Raw genomic sequence first — 18,345 nt, forward strand, 5'->3', positions numbered from 1 at the left:
TTTTGACATATCATGGTTATCGTCAATACTGGTATATCGCTACACCTCTAATGTCAGGACACAAAATTAGCAAATGAGGTTTTCAGCACTCGCAAATAAGTGTGTAACACTTTTAATGTTGCAAAACAGCAGAAGTCCCACAGTGGGGAAATTTGCAGTGTACAGCAGCAAAGGGAATAGTGCAGAAACAAGTAGCATCAGTAAAAACAACAAGCAAGGTAAAACAAAAAGCAAAACAAAAGGGAAACAAAATATGAACAATTTAAATAGAAGGAAATAAACAAGGGGAAATATTAAAAATAGGAACAATATATACAGTATTGACAATAAACAGACTATTAACATAATTGCATATACACCGCTTTGTATAATTATTAATACACCGCTTTGTGTTAATGCAACAACTAGATAAAGTGATGACTTGAGTTGCAAACTAACGATAAGAAAATGCCTGTGTAACGGTGTAAATAAGAGGGTTTTTGTAATAAATTGATGTTTAATTTTGGACAACCAACCATTGTTTTCTGTAGAGCTTTTATTTTAAAAAACAGTGCATCTAGCATTGCAGACAGCCAAGGCTTTTATTTTGTATTACATTCAGGTGCATTGTGGGTAACCTAGAGCAGAATGAAATTGTTAATAATATCATTTAAGTTGTCACAAAGTGTGGAAAAGTCGCCAATATCATATGGTTTAACGCTGTAACTCATATGCAACACGTTTAGTTAGCTTATTATTCCTGTAAATGCAATATTACCGATAATGAAAACGTGGCTGCTAGCTTAATGAGCAACGAGCACATGGCGAGTTTTTAATGCACACCTTTCTCTCCTTTCATTCAAGTTGGAGCGGGCTGTGCCGACCATCTTAACTGTATTCCTGACCTGTCTGGTTGTGTGTGTGTCCCATGATACAGGTAGGATATGTTAGTTAAATATGCATGTTAAATATGTCACGTAGCGTAGCCATTTTAGCTCAAATTCACTATGTTATTATAGGCAAAAGCCATTCATTTATGTTTGTTAAGCAGAGGGTGCCTGCTGTGTTTTGTAACTCTCCTGAAGGTGGCAGCAGAGCACAATTAAATGTAAATCTTTTCTGTTGTTAAAGGAAAAATGAAAACGAATAGACATCTGGGCCCAATTCCTTAATTACTGTGTGGAAGTTTACTTATAAAAGCAACTTACAACCATTATGCGTACTACAAAAGAGAGAAATCAGGATAGGAAATGATGTGGGATATAGGGAACACTCTGTTTTTAAAGTCACATGCATTGAAATTCATGCATTTGGTCAAATTTAAACCCGCAATAATTATGTTCAAAGCAAGAAATAATTCACTTCCGGGCAATATTCAAAAAGATGTTTTGTGACAGGGAGGGTGGGTTTTAATTTAAGAGGGAAATTTAATTTTAAAAAGCATTGTGTTCGTACAACAAAGAAGAGTATGTGTATTTCAGTCTGTGGGGTGGATTTGTGGAATGGGTTGAAGCGGAGCACACCTATAAATCAATTTAAAAAGCTATAAAAAAAAGATATTTTTGGGAGTAATATGGATGAGAAAGAGTTGTGTTAAGGGTTGGTTTATATTTATTTTTTAACTCCGGATCGATATGTGGGTTGTAAATAAACTTGGGATGCTATGTATTTAATTTGGGATGTAAATAAATCTGGGATAGTTTATATATACTGGAAAAAGAAAGTTCGGAAACTTGTGTTTGGTCGATTATTTCTCTGTTGTTACAATGCTAATTGGCATTGTATTTTACATCGTTGGAAAGCCTGTTTATTTACCTTCACAATGATGTCCAACTTGTAAGGATCATGCATTTGTGGGATGAGCAGTACAGCTGATTATGTGGGTAGCGCCCAAGAAAAATTTGCCAAAATGCTCTGCCAATGGAAAACAGTGTTTCCAACTATGTAAAATACAATGCCAATTAGCATTGGAACAACAGAGAAATAATCGACCAAACACAAGTTTCCGAACTTTCTTTTTCCAGTTTATATGATATGGAGAAGTGAGAAAGGGGTAGGGAAATATAAGTTTTACTTCTACCTACTCCTTTTTGGGCACTGTTAATCTTGTTTTGTTTGTTATTATTTTGTATCTGTTTTTTAAAAAAATATTTTTATGTTCAAAATAAAGTCATTCATTCAATTCCAATCTGGTCCCTACACCGTCCCACTCCATGACGAAGTGAACTCCGTTTGTAGTCACACTAAAAGCTCAATGAAGCACCCTTCTTTAAGGTGGGAGGTATCAATACAGCAGCAAGCTTTGGGACGAACTTCCCTCTCTCCGGCAAGGAAATAAAAATCACAATCAGAAATACTTTTTTGAAATTTAGTTACGTTTTGCTCCTGTTCTATAATATAAATATATAAAAATAGATAAATCATAAGAAAATAGAAATAAGAAATATATATATAAGAACAGTGCAAATAATAATGCTGAAAAATAGGATCTATGCAAATAATATAAATGCATGCATGCAATTATAAAAATGAAAGAATAGTGTGAAATAACAATATTAATTCAAATGTTCTGTATACATAAATGCAGTGTTAATGCCGGAGTAAACCAGATTATTGCACAGCTGAATTATTGCACTAAATTATTGTGCGGTTAAGTCAGTAAAGCACAGTTGAAGATATAATAAATTATGGGGTCATAGCTCCCGATAAGGGTAAAAAATAATAAATATATGTTTAGTATATATATAAAAATATACAACAATTTACAATCTACTGAACATGTCTACCGTTTTCTAGACTAGACAAGGGTATATTTGATCCTAAATACAATCTATTTACTTTATGTTATTGATGTCTGTATGACAATAAAGTAGAATAAATTAAATGTCTATCAGTTTGAGCAGTTTACTAGTAAATGTTTGTACCGGTAGTCGCACAGAACTTATATTGGATCATGTTCCATAAACGTTGTCAGTAAGGGCAGCTAGTTAAGTCGGCATTGATGCAGGCTCGCTGTAGGAGGGTTTTATAACTCACTTCCACTCCCTGCTACAGAGTGGAAGTGGGTCGGAAGAGGGTGTAGGGGGTGGTTTGGTATTGGGCCTTAGAGTTTGGGATGAACAAACACACTAGCTGTACTGTTAAAATCACTTTTAATTCATTTAAAATTGATCTGATTGTATATACTAAGCACCGCCCAACAGTCGGAGCACAGAAAATAAGAACGCTCTCTCAATGAAATGACCTGTGATTGGTCAAAGTCTCCCTCTAGGTTTTTTAAAGCCTGAAAACAGAGCCATGAGGAGGTGCAGAAGTCTAGTTTTCTCTCAGAACACTTGAATTACGATATGCTGAAAGGTTATGAAATTTTTGCCCAATGATGCCAAGAATGTTCTGCCTACTGCAGGTAGGCAGAACATTATAGGGACTAATATGGGTACCAAAAACCCAGTGTCATACTGTATCAAAGCATGCAATACACCTGTCCGTCCACATGGGGGTAGGCTCTGCCAGTGTTATACTTTGATGATCCTTTAGTATGAGTAGTATGTATCCATGATGGGTGTGTGGATTAATAATATTGAAATATTTATTAAAACCATAATATAATTATATAAACTGTTTAGTTTTGATAATAGGCTAATAACAGTATTCTAATAATATTAGTTTTCTCCATTCTTTTATTTAGAACAAGCAGTCATATTTATTCACTAGTCTTTATTACAACTCCTGTTTTTTTATTCATGTATATTTAAATTAGTTTATAATTTTTATTACAGAAAATTACAGTTTCAGTTAAGAGATGAACACATTGTTGTTGCTAAGGAGCTAAAAGAGAGCCACCATTGATGATAGCCTACATAATGTAATGACTGGAATGACATCAACAGGTGATTAAATTTAATTGAAACCATACAACATCTAAAATGAAAAAAATATCATCAAAATGTTTGTGCACTTTTTATGTTAACCAGCTCCCTCCAATATAATGTCAGTTCTCACCTAAAGATCCAGATGAAAGAAAAGGAAACATGGTTATAACTTCCATACACTTCACAGTGCTGAGACATCTGCTCTGATACAAGATTGTATTTTGTAATGACAGGTGATCGGTCCAATGGAGATGGGATCGAGGTGATCTGGGCCTGTGTCAACAGAGTGATATGTTGAGCTATAAGTCTTTCTTCTGCAAACCTGTGAGGTAAGAGGGGGTAGAATGATTAGATTAGAGTGTCTGACTCACTGGAAAATAGTTTAGGCCTAGTCTGCAGTGAATGAAGACATATGGGTTGCCAGCAGTGGGCAACCTCTGGTTCTGAAGAGTGAAGCCAATGCTGAAGTGCCTTAAACTTGCATTCTTTCTAACAGCCAGCCGGGGGCGACTCCTCTGGTTGCTAAAAGAAGTCTGATTGTATAGAAGTCTATGAGCCTGCTTCTGACTTGATTTATAACCTCAGTAAACATTGTAAGTGGAGTTTATGGTCTCAATCGCTAGTTTCAAGTCTTCTTCAATACAGCATGATGTTCATTTAGTAAATTATGGTCCCATTTAGAGTCAAATAGAACATAAAGCAGGGGATGCTTTAGGGCGTGGCTACCTTGTGATTGACAGGTTGCTACCACGGTATTGTCCAGTTTGGGTGTTGTCCATATTTTCGTCTTACAACTTTAACTCTTTCACAGCGTGTTTTCTGTTCATCAGAGTTCATTGTAACATCTAAGTCATCTAAAAATGTCTTGTTCAGCGTTCTTAGCCCCACTGTGTCACTACTGGTTGCAAAAAAACAAGATGGTGACGGCCAAAATGCTTAACTCAGCTTTAAATAAAAGTAAACACTCCCAATATTAATTCTGATAACAGAAGTGAAAGAGAAAACATAAGACAAAACAGCTTTTTGTGGGAATCATAAAAACGTTATTGTCCTCCAGGCAATCGAAATTAGAAATGACTTTGACGTGGTTTACAAAACATACACATAGTGTTGACATGTTGTCCCATACAATGTGATCATGGTCCTGAGCCACATAAAGAAATTAACTGAAAAAATAAATAAAATCCCCAAACACAGACCAACTAAGTCAGAAATGATGGCATATGAGGCTATGGGAACGTTTAAATCAACAGGGTTATATATCCATATTGCTCCACAGTTAACCGTACCCTGTGTCTAATAAACTTTCAAATAAAAAATAGAAGTATTTGGAACAAGCATAATTGCACATACCCACTCATTAGTATTATATCATAATTTGTATTAATACAAATATTTGTATTATTCCCATTTTATTACAAAAAAGTACAAAGGTAAAATATGAGGGATTATACTAAAGAGTTATAAAACTGAACCATTACAGTATATCATACAACATCTTAAGAAAATAACATAACACTCATTTTCAGTGTTTATTAGCTCCCTCCATTAATATGTCAGTTCTCCCCTAAAGATTAAGATGAGAGAAAAGGGAAACATGGTTATAACTTCCATACAGCTGACAGTGCTGAGATATCTGCTCTGATACCAGATTGTATTTAGTGGAAGTTGATTGGTCCAATGGTAGCAACCTCTCCTTCAACTGTGCCAGCAGAGCGACCTGTCCTTCTTCTGCAAATCTGTGAGGTGAGAGGGAGTATAATGATTAGACACCTATACTCAGTGTTTGGATATAAAGCATTGATTGCCTATTGGTTATTTTGATTGAGTGAGAGGATGAGTGTCTGACTCACTGGAACACAGTTATGGCTCCTCTTGTCACATAGGCGTAGTCTGCAGTGAATGAAGACGCTTGGGTTGTCACCCTGGAGAGGGAACAGCAGGGCAGAGAAACGAGCACGGAGGGATAGGCCGTTCTCAACCACTGACACAACACGGGAGTCAGTAGAGCACCTGTCAGAGATGTCAGATCAAATCATTAGGACCATTACACATCACAACAGATTTTACATTTTCCACTCCAGTCAATCTAAATAAGGAGAGACACATACCTGGAATGAATGAGAAAGTATCGAACGGGGTCATCAGGGTTTGAGGAGCTGGTGGCATAGCACTCCTGCAGAACGAGTGCAAGGCTTGGATCACTCAGAGGCACAGACACTTGCACATGCAGGGCAGAGCCCACTGGCAGAGTGAGCGGACCCGCTGGGTAGCTGTATGAATAGTTGGAGTCCCGGAAAAGATTCATGTAGGCTCTGGCTTTGGTACCTGATCCCGCGAGGCCACCTTTAAGGCTGTTAAGAAAGAAAAACAGTTAGACATGTATTTCACCCCTGCAATAGTAATTATATTATCCAGGGATGTAGGCCCACATCTTTGAAGTGTGTTGCATACAGTCAACGAATGAAATAAAAGACTCACAGCTGAGGTTTGATTACAGCATTCAGGCTGGTTTCGGTTTCCAAGGGATAGGCACAAGAGAACGGAATAATCGAAGGTAGAACGAAGGAACCGTTACTTAGAGGGGAGAAAAACAAGCTGTTGTAGTAGATGGCATGGGTGGTGTTGGTCTGAAAGAAAAAGGTTGAATGAATGACCAGTCATGTGTATAATCAATCAATCAGTCATCTTGAGCTAAAGTACAAACCAGCATGTGACTAGGAAGTCAAAGAAACCATCGTTGGTGCTTCCGTTGTTAGCTAGCTTACACCTAACATCTGTACAGCTGTTACATTGTCTGTTTGAGGTGGGCAAAACTTTTGTGATTGACGTAAGGTGAAAATTTGCCTTGCTTTCTGTCTGAACAAACCTTTAGTCTCACCAGACAATATAAAGATACATTTACAGAGCAGTAAAGAATAATACCAGTACAAGAGAACAGAAAATGAATGAATACAATAGACTTATAGACAAATAATTAGGTGGTAAGTAAGTGACTTAATCTCACCGTCATTACAGTTCCACAGAAGCCAGTCCTACGTTGCACCTGGTACCACACAATATTATCACGCACTGTGTAGCTGGTACAGTATGGGGCTGACATGTGACCAGAGAATGCATTCAAACCAGCCGACAGCAGGCTTTGCAATGGCACACCAACTTCAAGCTGATAAGGGGAGCAAACAAGCTGAGAGGCCTGGATTAGTGGTTGTTGGCCTGAAACAATAAAGAAAAGAAAAAGAGTAAGCAGGAGAGAGTTTGAAACATTTCAATTTCACTGTATTATGTCAGTCTCACTGGATTGTTGTGATTATAGTAGCTGTGGTTTTAGCAGTCGTGGATCTACCATATGTGGTTGGAGAAGTTGTGGTTGGAGAAGTTGTGGTTGGAGAAGTTGTGGTTGTTCCATGTGTGGTTGTAGAAATTGTGATTGGAGAAGTTGTGGTTGTCCCATGTGTGGTTGTAGTAGTTGTGGTTGGATAAGTTGTGGTTGTCCCATGTGTGGTTGTAGAAGTTGTGGTTGTACCATGTGTGGTTGTAGTAGTTGTGGGTGGAGTAGTCGTGGTTGTCCCATGTGTGGTTGGAGAAGTTGTGGTTGGAGAAGTTGTGGTTGTCCCATGTGTGGTTGTAGTAGTTGTGGTTGGATAAGCTGTGGTTGTCCCATGTGTGGTTGTAGAAGTTGTGGTTGTACCATGTGTGGTTGTAGTAGTTGTGGGTGGAGTAGTCGTGGTTGTCCCATGTGTGGTTGTAGTAATTGTGGGTGGAGTAGTCGTGGTTGAAGTGGTCGTGGTTGGAGTATTTGTGGGAATTCCTGTTTGAAGTGAAAGCAAAATCTCTGTCAACCCACATGACAACTGCAGGTTGCAATTACAACAAAAGCCCCATTTGTTTTTTACTTGGTTTAGAAATAAATGATCTAAACATGAAGTATTGCCTTAATAGTAGATTTGCTTATTGTGGTGGAAGAGGATGCTCATTCTGTATGATACAAATTAGTGTTTGGAAACATGTTTTAATTGTAAATGTGGCTTGTTGTAAATAAAGATGTCCATTCTTTATGGTATCCAGTTAGTTAGATTTTGAAACATTTCAATTTCACTGTATTATGTCAGTCTCACTGGATTGTTGTGATTATAGTAGCTGTGGTTTTAGCAGTCATGGATCTACCATATGTGGTTGTAGTAGTCAAGGATGTACCATGTGTGGTTGATGTAGTCGTGGTTGGAGTAGTTGTGGTTGGAGTAGTTGTGGTTGGAGTAGTCGTGGTTGGAGTAGTCGTGGGAATTCCTGTTTGAAGGGAAAACAAAATCTCTGTCAACCCACATGACAACTGCAGGTTGCAATTACACCAGTATTGAGCAGAAGCCCCATTTCTTCAATGTAACTGTACTTGATAATTTAATCCTTTGGTTCCTTCTTAAACATTTATGTGTGAAGGAGTTGGGATTGTAGCCGGTGTGATTGTATTAGTTGTGAATCTACCATATGTGGTTGGAGAAGTTGTGGTTGGAGAAGTTGTGGTTGTTCCATGTATGGTTGTAGAAGTTGTGGTTGGAGAAGTTGTGGTTGTCCCATGTGTGGTTGTAGTAGTTGTGGTTGGAGAAGTTGTGGTTGACCCATGTGTGGTTGTAGAAGTTGTGGTTGTACCATGTGTGGTTGTAGTAATTGTGGGTGGAGTAGTCGTGGTTGAAGTGGTCGTGGTTGGAGTATTTGTGGGAATTTCTGTTTGAAGTGAAAGCAAAATCTCTGTCAACCCACATGACAACTGCAGGTTGCAATTACAACAGTATTGAGCAAAAGCCCCATTTGTTTTTTACTAGGTTTAGAAATAAATGATCTAAACATGAAGTATTGCCTTAATAGTAGATTTGCTTATTGTGGTGGAAGAGGATGCTCATTCTGTATGATACAAATTAGTGTTTGGAAACATGTTTTAATTGTAAATGTGGCTTGTTGTAAATAAAGATGTCCATTCTTTATGGTATCCAGTTAGTTAGATTTTGAAACATTTCAATTTCACTGTATTATGTCAGTCTCACTGGATTGTTGTGATTATAGTAGCTGTGGTTTTAGCAGTCATGGATCTACCATATGTGGTTGTAGTAGTCAAGGATGTACCATGTGTGGTTGATGTAGTCGTGGTTGGAGTAGTTGTGGTTGAAGTAGTCGTGGGAATTCCTGTTTGAAGGGAAAACAAAATCTCTGTCAACCCACATGACAACTGCAGGTTGCAATTACACCAGTATTGAGCAGAAGCCCCATTTCTTCAATGTAACTGTACTTGATAATTTAATCCTTTGGTTCCTTCTTAAACATTTATGTGTGAAGGAGTTGGGATTGTAGCCGGTGTGATTGTATTAGTTGTGAATCTACCATATGTGGTTGGAGAAGTTGTGGTTGGAGAAGTTGTGGTTGTTCCATGTGTGGTTGTAGAAGTTGTGGTTGTAGAAGTTGTGGTTGTCCCATGTGTGGTTGTAGTAGTTGTGGTTGGAGAAGTTGTGGTTGTCCCATGTGTGGTTGTAGAAGTTGTGGTTGTACCATGTGTGGTTGTAGTAGTTGTGGGTGGAGTAGTCGTGGTTGTCCCATGTGTGGTTGTAGTAATTGTGGGTGGAGTAGTCGTGGTTGGAGTATTTGTGGGAATTCCTGTTTGAAGTGAAAGCAAAATCTCTGTCAACCCACATGACAACTGCAGGTTGCAATTACACCAGTATTGAGCAGAAGCCCCATTTCTTCAATGTAACTGTACTTGATAATTTAATCCTTTGGTTCCTTCTTAAACATTTATGTGTGAAGGAGTTGGGATTGTAGCCGGTGTGATTGTATTAGTTGTGAATCTACCATATGTGGTTGGAGAAGTTGTGGTTGGAGAAGTTGTGGTTGTTCCATGTATGGTTGTAGAAGTTGTGGTTGGAGAAGTTGTGGTTGTCCCATGTGTGGTTGTAGTAGTTGTGGTTGGAGAAGTTGTGGTTGACCCATGTGTGGTTGTAGAAGTTGTGGTTGTCCCATGTGTGGTTGTAGAAGTTGTGGTTGTACCATGTGTGGTTGTAGTAGTTGTGGGTGGAGTAGTCGTGGTTGTCCCATGTGTGGTTGTAGTAATTGTGGGTGGAGTAGTCGTGGTTGAAGTGGTCGTGGTTGGAGTATTTGTGGGAATTCCTGTTTGAAGTGAAAGCAAAATCTCTGTCAACCCACATGACAACTGCAGGTTGCAATTACAACAGTATTGAACAAAAGCCCCATTTGTTTTTTACTTGGTTTAGAAATAAATGATCTAAACATGAAGTATTGCCTTAATAGTAGATTTGCTTATTGTGGTGGAAGAGGATGCTCATTCTGTATGATACAAATTAGTGTTTGGAAACATGTTTTAATTGTAAATGTGGCTTGTTGTAAATAAAGATGTCCATTCTTTATGGTATCCAGTTAGTTAGATTTTGAAACATTTCAATTTCACTGTATTATGTCAGTCTCACTGGATTGTTGTGATTATAGTAGCTGTGGTTTTAGCAGTCATGGATCTACCATATGTGGTTGTAGTAGTCAAGGATGTACCATGTGTGGTTGATGTAGTCGTGGTTGGAGTAGTTGTGGTTGGAGTAGTCGTGGTTGGAGTAGTCGTGGTTGGAGTAGTTGTGGTTGAAGTAGTCGTGGGAATTCCTGTTTGAAGGGAAAACAAAATCTCTGTCAACCCACATGACAACTGCAGGTTGCAATTACACCAGTATTGAGCAGAAGCCCCATTTCTTCAATGTAACTGTACTTGATAATTTAATCCTTTGGTTCCTTCTTAAACATTTATGTGTGAAGGAGTTGGGATTGTAGTCGGTGTGATTGTATTAGTTGTGAATCTACCATATGTGGTTGGAGAAGTTGTGGTTGGAGAAGTTGTGGTTGTTCCATGTATGGTTGTAGAAGTTGTGGTTGGAGAAGTTGTGGTTGTCCCATGTGTGGTTGTAGTAGTTGTGGTTGGAGAAGTTGTGGTTGTCCCATGTGTGGTTGTAGAAGTTGTGGTTGTACCATGTGTGGTTGTAGTAGTTGTGGGTGGAGTAGTCGTGGTTGTCCCATGTGTGGTTGGAGAAGTTGTGGTTGGAGAAGTTGTGGTTGTCCCATGTGTGGTTGTAGTAGTTGTGGTTGGATAAGTTGTGGTTGTCCCATGTGTGGTTGTAGAAGTTGTGGTTGTACCATGTGTGGTTGTAGTAATTGTGGGTGGAGTAGTCGTGGTTGAAGTGGTCATGGTTGGAGTATTTGTGGGAATTCCTGTTTGAAGTGAAAGCAAAATCTCTGTCAACCCACATGACAACTGCAGGTTGCAATTACAACAGTATTGAGCAAAAGCCCCATTTGTTTTTTACTTGGTTTAGAAATAAATGATCTAAACATGAAGTATTGCCTTAATAGTAGATTTGCTTATTGTGGTGGAAGAGGATGCTCATTCTGTATGATACAAATTAGTGTTTAGAAACATGTTTTAATTGTAAATGTGGCTTGTTGTAAATAAAGATTTTCATTCTTTATGGTATCCAGTTAGTTAGATTTTGAAACATTTCAATTTCACTGTATTATGTCAGTCTCACTGGATTGTTGTGATTATAGTAGCTGTGGTTTTAGCAGTCGTGGATCTACCATATGTGGTTGTAGTAGTCAAGGATGTACCATGTGTGGTTGATGTAGTTGTGGTTGGAGTAGTTGTGGTTGGAGTAGTCGTGGTTGGAGTAGTTGTGGTTGAAGTAGTCGTGGGAATTCCTGTTTGAAGGGAAAACAAAATCTCTGTCAACCCACATGACAACTGCAGGTTGCAATTACACCAGTATTGAGCAGAAGCCCCATTTCTTCAATGTAACTGTACTTGATAATTTAATCCTTTGGTTCCTTCTTAAACATTTATGTGTGAAGGAGTTGGGATTGTAGCCGGTGTGATTGTATTAGTTGTGAATCTACCATATGTGGTTGTAGAAGTTGTGGTTGGAGAAGTTGTGGTTGTCCCATGTGTGGTTGTAGTAGTTGTGGTTGGAGAAGTTGTGGTTGTCCCATGTGTGGTTGTAGAAGTTGTGGTTGTACCATGTGTGGTTGTAGTAGTTGTGGGTGGAGTAGTCGTGGTTGTCCCATGTGTGGTTGGAGAAGTTGTGGTTGTCCCATGTGTGGTTGTAGTAGTTGTGGTTGGATAAGTTGTGGTTGAAGTAGTCGTGGTTGGAGTAGTTGTGGTTGAAGTAGTCGTGGGAATTCCTGTTTGAAGGGAAAACAAAATCTCTGTCAACCCACATGACAACTGCAGGTTGCAATTACACCAGTATTGAGCAGAAGCCCCATTTCATCAATGTAACTGTACTTGATAATTTAATCCTTTGGTTCCTTCTTAAACATTTATGTGTGAAGGAGTTGGGATTGTAGCCGGTGTGATTGTATTAGTTGTGAATCTACCATATGTGGTTGGAGAAGTTGTGGTTGGTGAAGTTGTGGTTGTCCCATGTGTGGTTGTAGTAGTTGTGGTTGGAGAAGTTGTGGTTGTCCCATGTGTGGTTGTAGTAGTTGTGGGTGGAGTAGTCGTGGTTGTCCCATGTGTCGTTGGAGAAGTTGTGGTTGTCCCATGTGTGGTTGTAGTAGTTGTGGTTGGATAAGTTGTGGTTGTCCCATGTGTGGTTGTAGTAATTGTGGGTGGAGTAGTCGTGGTTGAAGTGGTCGTGGTTGGAGTATTTGTGGGAATTCCTGTTTGAAGTGAAAGCAAAATCTCTGTCAACCCACATGACAACTGCAGGTTGCAATTACAACAGTATTGAGCAAAAGCCCCATTTGTTTTTTACTTGGTTTAGAAATAAATGATCTAAACATGAAGTATTGCCTTAATAGTAGATTTGCTTATTGTGGTGGAAGAGGATGCTCATTCTGTATGATACAAATTAGTGTTTGGAAACATGTTTTAATTGTAAATGTGGCTTGTTGTAAATAAAGATGTCCATTCTTTATGGTATCCAGTTAGTTAGATTTTGAAACATTTCAATTTCACTGTATTATGTCAGTCTCACTGGATTGTTGTGATTATAGTAGCTGTGGTTTTAGCAGTCATGGATCTACCATATGTGGTTGTAGTAGTCAAGGATGTACCATGTGTGGTTGATGTAGTTGTGGTTGGAGTAGTTGTGGTTGGAGTAGTCGTGGTTGGAGTAGTACAATTTCCATTTTTTATGGTATCCAGTTAGAGCTAGGATATAATGTGCCTTCTCTAATTGTATGTGAACAATACCAACTGCAGTGTGCTTACTGTATGTATGAACTTACCTTCACAAATGACACCAACGTCCTCTCTGTGAGCACAGTTGTGGGTCCCTAATCCCCGATGTGGACAGTCTGTTAGTGATCTCTCATTCCCTGTACACTGAAGGTTGTCTAACCAAATTTGTCCAGTGCCCTGTCCAAAATGTGCATTTCCTGGTGCTGCCACAGCTCTGCCACAGCCCAGCTGTCGACAAACCACTTGAGCATTATTCAAATTCCAGGAGTTGTCACACACCGTCCCCCAAAGGCCGAGGTGGAAGATCTCCACTCTGCCAGAGCAGCTGCTGTTAGAGTTGACTAGTCTCACTTGAAGACTTAGTGGTGCTGTGGTTGGAGCAGGTGTGGATGGAGCAGTTTTGGTTGGAGAAGGTGAAAAAATAAAGACACTTTATCCCAATGTGATGAATCAGATAATGCACGTAATCAGGGATAATGTGTGTTTAGTCAATGTTTGAACTTTTCATCAAATATATGATGAAATAAAACGAAGTAATTGTGGCAAACCCACTGAGAATTCCTTACTCTATGCAGCTTATAACATCTTTTAGCATGATTGTTTTGGTTATTAAGGCAGTTGAGTCCCACTGCTCTTGCTCCACCCCTATGTAAAACAAGCTCTCTGATTAGCCAGTGTTTGCTAGCTGCAAAAAATGTCAGAGAGCTGAAGTTCACTAATGTTACTAGCTGGGGAAGAAACAAGAACATCTAGAAAGGAACACATTTTTTTTTACTGTGCTAGGAAATGGACCTTACATAGTTGCCATAACAACGTAGGAAAAGAACATTCCTCCCAAAGACACGCACCACGACGCAATTACAAATGTCCGTATCTGTATCCAGCAAATACTGCTCATAAGTCCTCATAATTGTTATAGTATCATGTAATTGCTAAAAACCTTATACAGTGCTGTCACTTTAATTAAAGCTCACAAAGTCATCCTATGTCGTGTTATTGATGGTTATAGGACATTATTCCAGTTCAGAAACTTAGAATTTATAATCTGTTATTATATGTTAGAGCAGTTCTCTATGTGTCTTTATGACTAGCTAAAGTTACAGTAGTTATAATGCTGTGTAAGCCAGGACTCAGATTCTCCCTTCAAACACCTTTGTGACTTTGGCATGGAGGTATAACACATTATGAATGCTGAACTTAATACATGATGTCCATCACTTATAATACTTCACAATGCTTGTTAAAGGTCATCATGCATGATTATAAACATGTATAGAGAGTTTTATAAAGCCTTATGAATGCATTATAATGTCTTGTGAATTTGCTTAAAGTGCATAATAGGCATGACCTTCATATGTCTATCAATGTATTATATCTCTGCATTAAGAAATACTGATTTTTAATAATTGGCTGTGTAACCCAGTTAAAACTTACTGCAGCACTAACTAGCTCACTCACTTGGTTATATTCCCAAGTCGATGGACACCACAGTGCTACGGCTGGGGTTCCCATAATAGATAATCACAGCCTCATGAAACTTTACAACCACAAACTAGAGACATAGGACATTCAGAGGATGTATAGCTTTCCCAGGTAGATTGACAATAAGGGGGTTTCTGAGTGCTCACCATCCAATCGCCGACAAATTTAATTCCTCCAGAAATCTCAAAATGTCAAAAGATTTTGATTTCAAATCACGGTATGGATTTTTTCTATGGTGTTCCTCAAGGTCTTGATGTCTTAATGTTGTGTTTTGGAGGGATTATTGATCATATGTATCAATTCTAGATTTGTAAAAAATGGTTACATTTATCACCAAATGTGTGTAACAAATGGTATCAACCCAGAAATTGCTGCAACAACTTATGAGACATAATTGAGCATGGGAATGGCCATCATAAACTTCAATCATAATGTTCTAAACACATACACTTTTACAAGCAGTATATAGTGGGTCTATCAGAGCTTTGTCACTGAAACAACTGCCCCCCGAGACTGGAAAAAAGGTTGATGAGGGTGGCGAGAGTGAAGGTAGATAATAAAGTTGCTGGCTGTAATACCAAAACAATAAGCAGAATGATGCTGTAATGTTCTATAGAGCTGGAGGGGACTGCAGAGTGAGGAGGTAATCCTCTGTGGTTTTGAAACTCCCTGCAACTCCCTTCACATTACAAGAAATGATTTGATCTATTGTTAATATAAACTATTGATTAGATAAGTGCAGCTTTAATCTAATACGAATTTGAGCTTAATGTGTAACCTGATAATATGTCAGACACTTTACCTGTCCGTCCTGTTAAAGTCTGCATTAGTAGGAGCAACAGCATACCCCGAGTCATCCCCATTATGGGCTACATCCAGGAGATAAGACGTACACTTGCTGAATAGAACAAAAGAGATATTTTAACAAACTACATCAAAGCAGACTCTAATGGCTTGCTCAATAAGGATGTAAATGCAAATACAAATTCACAAAATTAACAAATCATTCTACCATTAACAAGGGCAGAAATGAGATTACATTATTAGATTAAAAGATGGTTTATTTCCAGTGTTAGTCTTGAAGTGGGTGTTTGGGAATCTAACAGTAGCCATGTTTCCATTCAATTGAATTTTAAGCAAACTTCTGAAATGTTGCAAGAAAGAAATGCAAACTAGGCATGTTTCCATCAACTGGTTTGGAGCAAATTAACTTGGCTACAATGTAGTTTCGTCTGAAGTAGGGATGTCACGGGAACCGATACTTCGGTACCAACTCGATACCAAAATTCTATAAATGTGACGGTACTCGTTTTCTTCGGTACCGAACGATGCCTGCAATGGTCATTTGGTACCGGAGCGGAGGTACTGGAGATCCGTTTCCTTCCGGATCTAATGTGGGCAGTATACGCTTACAAGTGTTCTCATCTGCCATGAAATGAAGGAAGAAGCTGAACGCCGTAACAGCATGGAAAAAAACAACAACACGAGTGGTGATGGCAGCTGCTGCAGCGCTACCTCCGCCTCAACTCCTTGAGAAAACAATTAGCAAGAGTCGGGTATGGAAGTACTTTGTGTCCGAAGCGGATTTACAAGGAGTGATAATAGATTCGCAAATACCAGTATGAGGTGCAGTAACGGTGCCGTCGTACTTTTCTTTCCAAAGGAGGAAATACTTCCAATATAGCAAAGCACCTCAAAAACAGACATCCAGTCAATATTGTTTATTTTAAATACTTGAAGGCTACATGCCACTTTTCTGTTTTGCAATGTTAATAGACGTTTCTTCTTATTTATTACTTAAAGGCTACATGCCTGTTTTTTGTTATGTTCAAATGTTTTAATAAAGGAGTGCATGTTGAATTACATGGGATTTATGTTTTTTTTACCGTGGTATCGAATTGGTATCAAGAATTGTGTAAATTCACTGGTATTGGTATCGACTACTAGATTTCTGGTACCGTGACATCCCTAGTCTGAAGTTGACAGACGTAGGCTTTGCATGGCTGTAAGCCGCTAGTAGACAGAGTAGAAAAGGTATAGGTTGTGAACTGGAAACAAAACAGATTGCCTTGGCCATCTAACCCATGTAAGATAGAAAAATGACGAGAGGTCTTCATGAATTTGTTTCAATTGGGCAAGTCTTAATTGTTCTTTCATTTCCGCTAGTATTGGCCATGTTTCATGCTGTCCGTAAACAAAGACAAGCATTCGTGCGTTATGGGAATACCCGGAAAGACGCTATGGAACTTTTATAGAATTTTGCCATTTCCATACAGCTTTTCTAATGCCATGCTTCAAAATACACATAAAAATATTGAATGGAAACTCAGCTAGTGAGTGAAAGAGCTTTTTCGAGAATTCAACTGTGAGAATGGGACCGTGTAGAAGCCAGTTTTGGCATCCAGAGACATATAATATAACTATTACATTGTTAGTCACTTGTAACCCTCGAAATGTAACTTGGATTGTAAAGATAAACACAATGCCAGGGTACAAATTTGCAAGGGAACTGATTTTACCCATTTGTGTCAATTAGTGTTAACCAATTATATCACATGAATAGCCCAATCATAAAATGTAGAGTACCGTCTATATTCTGTTAATCACCTCCACCACTGCCCCCATCATTATTGTCATCATCATTCACTTACCTTTCCAGGTGTGAGGCAGGCAGTTGTCCTTGGAGGCTGACTGGCAGTGCTGCGTCAGTTGTCAGAAGAGAGTCTCTGTGAGCCGTAGACCTGTGCTGCGTCCCTTGGTGTACTGGACCATTTATAGGAGCCAGAAGATAATTAGGTGTTACAATGATGCTTGGTATGTTTTCTGAAGTGGTAGCCGAGTTTAAGAATGTTGCATATCTAGACAAGCAACCAAGTTAACCACTTGAACTTGCCTGACAAGTTATGAGTTGGAACATTAGAAGTTTACAGTATTTTACAATATTTCCTTGTAAATACAAACTCTCACGAGATTGTTAAGGTTAGGCATTGACCCCGAATAGTTAAGCTTAGGGTTGTCGGGCAGGCAGTCTTGTGAGAGTTTTTGCAAGTTTTTGCAGATCTCAGATCAGATTTTGCGGTTTGGGGACTTTCTGGGGATTTCTAGACTCAACCATCCAGCAGACCTCGGACTTTCCCTCTTTTCCCCATTACCTGACTGCTTCCTCCCCCTCCCCTTTATACTCACCTGTTCCCACTTCCCTGCCCACCTGCTCACCTGTCTCCACTTTACTCATCAGTCCTCCAGATATTTAACCAGCTCATTTTCGTTCACCACTTGTCAGTTTGTCCTAGTCAATCTCAGAACCGATTGGGTATTAGTCTGATGACGTTTTAGCCTTTGGGGACAAGCGGATAATGGATATCCGGGCCAAGACTTCCTCTCCTGGCACCAATGGCAGACATGCCAATTCTGGTGTTCTCTGGCGAATGCCAATCAAGCTGCACGGTGCTGGGCTGTGAGCACAGGTCCCGATAGAGGACGTTGGGCCCTCATGCCACCCTCATGGAGTCTGTTTCTGTAAGTTTGGTCAGAAACATGCACACCAGTAGCCTGCTGGAGGTCATTTTGGCAGTGCTCCTCCTTGTTCCTCCTCTCACAAAGGAGCAGATACCGGTCCTGTTGCTGGGTTGATGCCCTTCTACGGCCCTGTCCAGCCCTCCTTGTGTAACTCATGGTCTCCTGGTATCTCCTCCATGCTCTTGAGACTGTGCTGGGAGACACAGCGAACCTTCTTGCGACCGCATGTATGGATGTGCCATCCTGGAGGAGCTGGACTACCTGTGCAAC

General features: G+C 39.3%; 1 protein-coding gene and 1 long non-coding RNA gene across 2 annotated transcripts; both read right to left on the reverse strand.

Moving 5' to 3' along the window:
- Positions 1–4,174: 4,174 nt before the first annotated feature.
- LOC141776714 (uromodulin-like) lies at positions 4,175–7,118 on the reverse strand. Its single transcript, XM_074650479.1, has 6 exons — positions 7,100–7,118; positions 6,859–7,067; positions 6,333–6,481; positions 5,963–6,205; positions 5,705–5,864; positions 4,175–5,590 (listed from the first exon to the last, which is right to left on the reverse strand). The coding sequence occupies exons 1-6, from the start codon at positions 7,116–7,118 to the stop codon at positions 5,510–5,512; spliced, it is 861 nt and encodes a 286-aa protein (XP_074506580.1). The 3' UTR covers positions 4,175–5,509.
- A 5,318-nt stretch (positions 7,119–12,436) lies between these two features.
- On the reverse strand, positions 12,437–15,433 carry LOC141772516 (uncharacterized). The gene is made up of 3 exons (XR_012594915.1): positions 15,359–15,433; positions 13,122–13,442; positions 12,437–12,551 (listed from the first exon to the last, which is right to left on the reverse strand). It is a non-coding gene; the product is annotated as an uncharacterized LOC141772516 (long non-coding RNA).
- Between the last annotated feature and the right edge of the window lie 2,912 nt (positions 15,434–18,345).

The sequence above is a fragment of the Sebastes fasciatus genome, chromosome 1, assembly GCF_043250625.1.
Source record: "Sebastes fasciatus isolate fSebFas1 chromosome 1, fSebFas1.pri, whole genome shotgun sequence".
Taxonomy (NCBI): domain Eukaryota; kingdom Metazoa; phylum Chordata; class Actinopteri; order Perciformes; family Sebastidae; genus Sebastes; species Sebastes fasciatus.

Bases quoted from the DNA above. Each gene is read 5' to 3' on its own strand.
- LOC141776714 (XM_074650479.1), bottom strand. The intron at 6,482-6,858 runs GTGAGATTAAGT...TTTTTCTTTCAG, and splicing joins TCTGTGGAACTGTAATGACG to ACCAACACCACCCATGCCAT. The intron at 6,206-6,332 runs GTGAGTCTTTTA...CTTTCTTAACAG, and splicing joins GCTGTAATCAAACCTCAGCT to CCTTAAAGGTGGCCTCGCGG.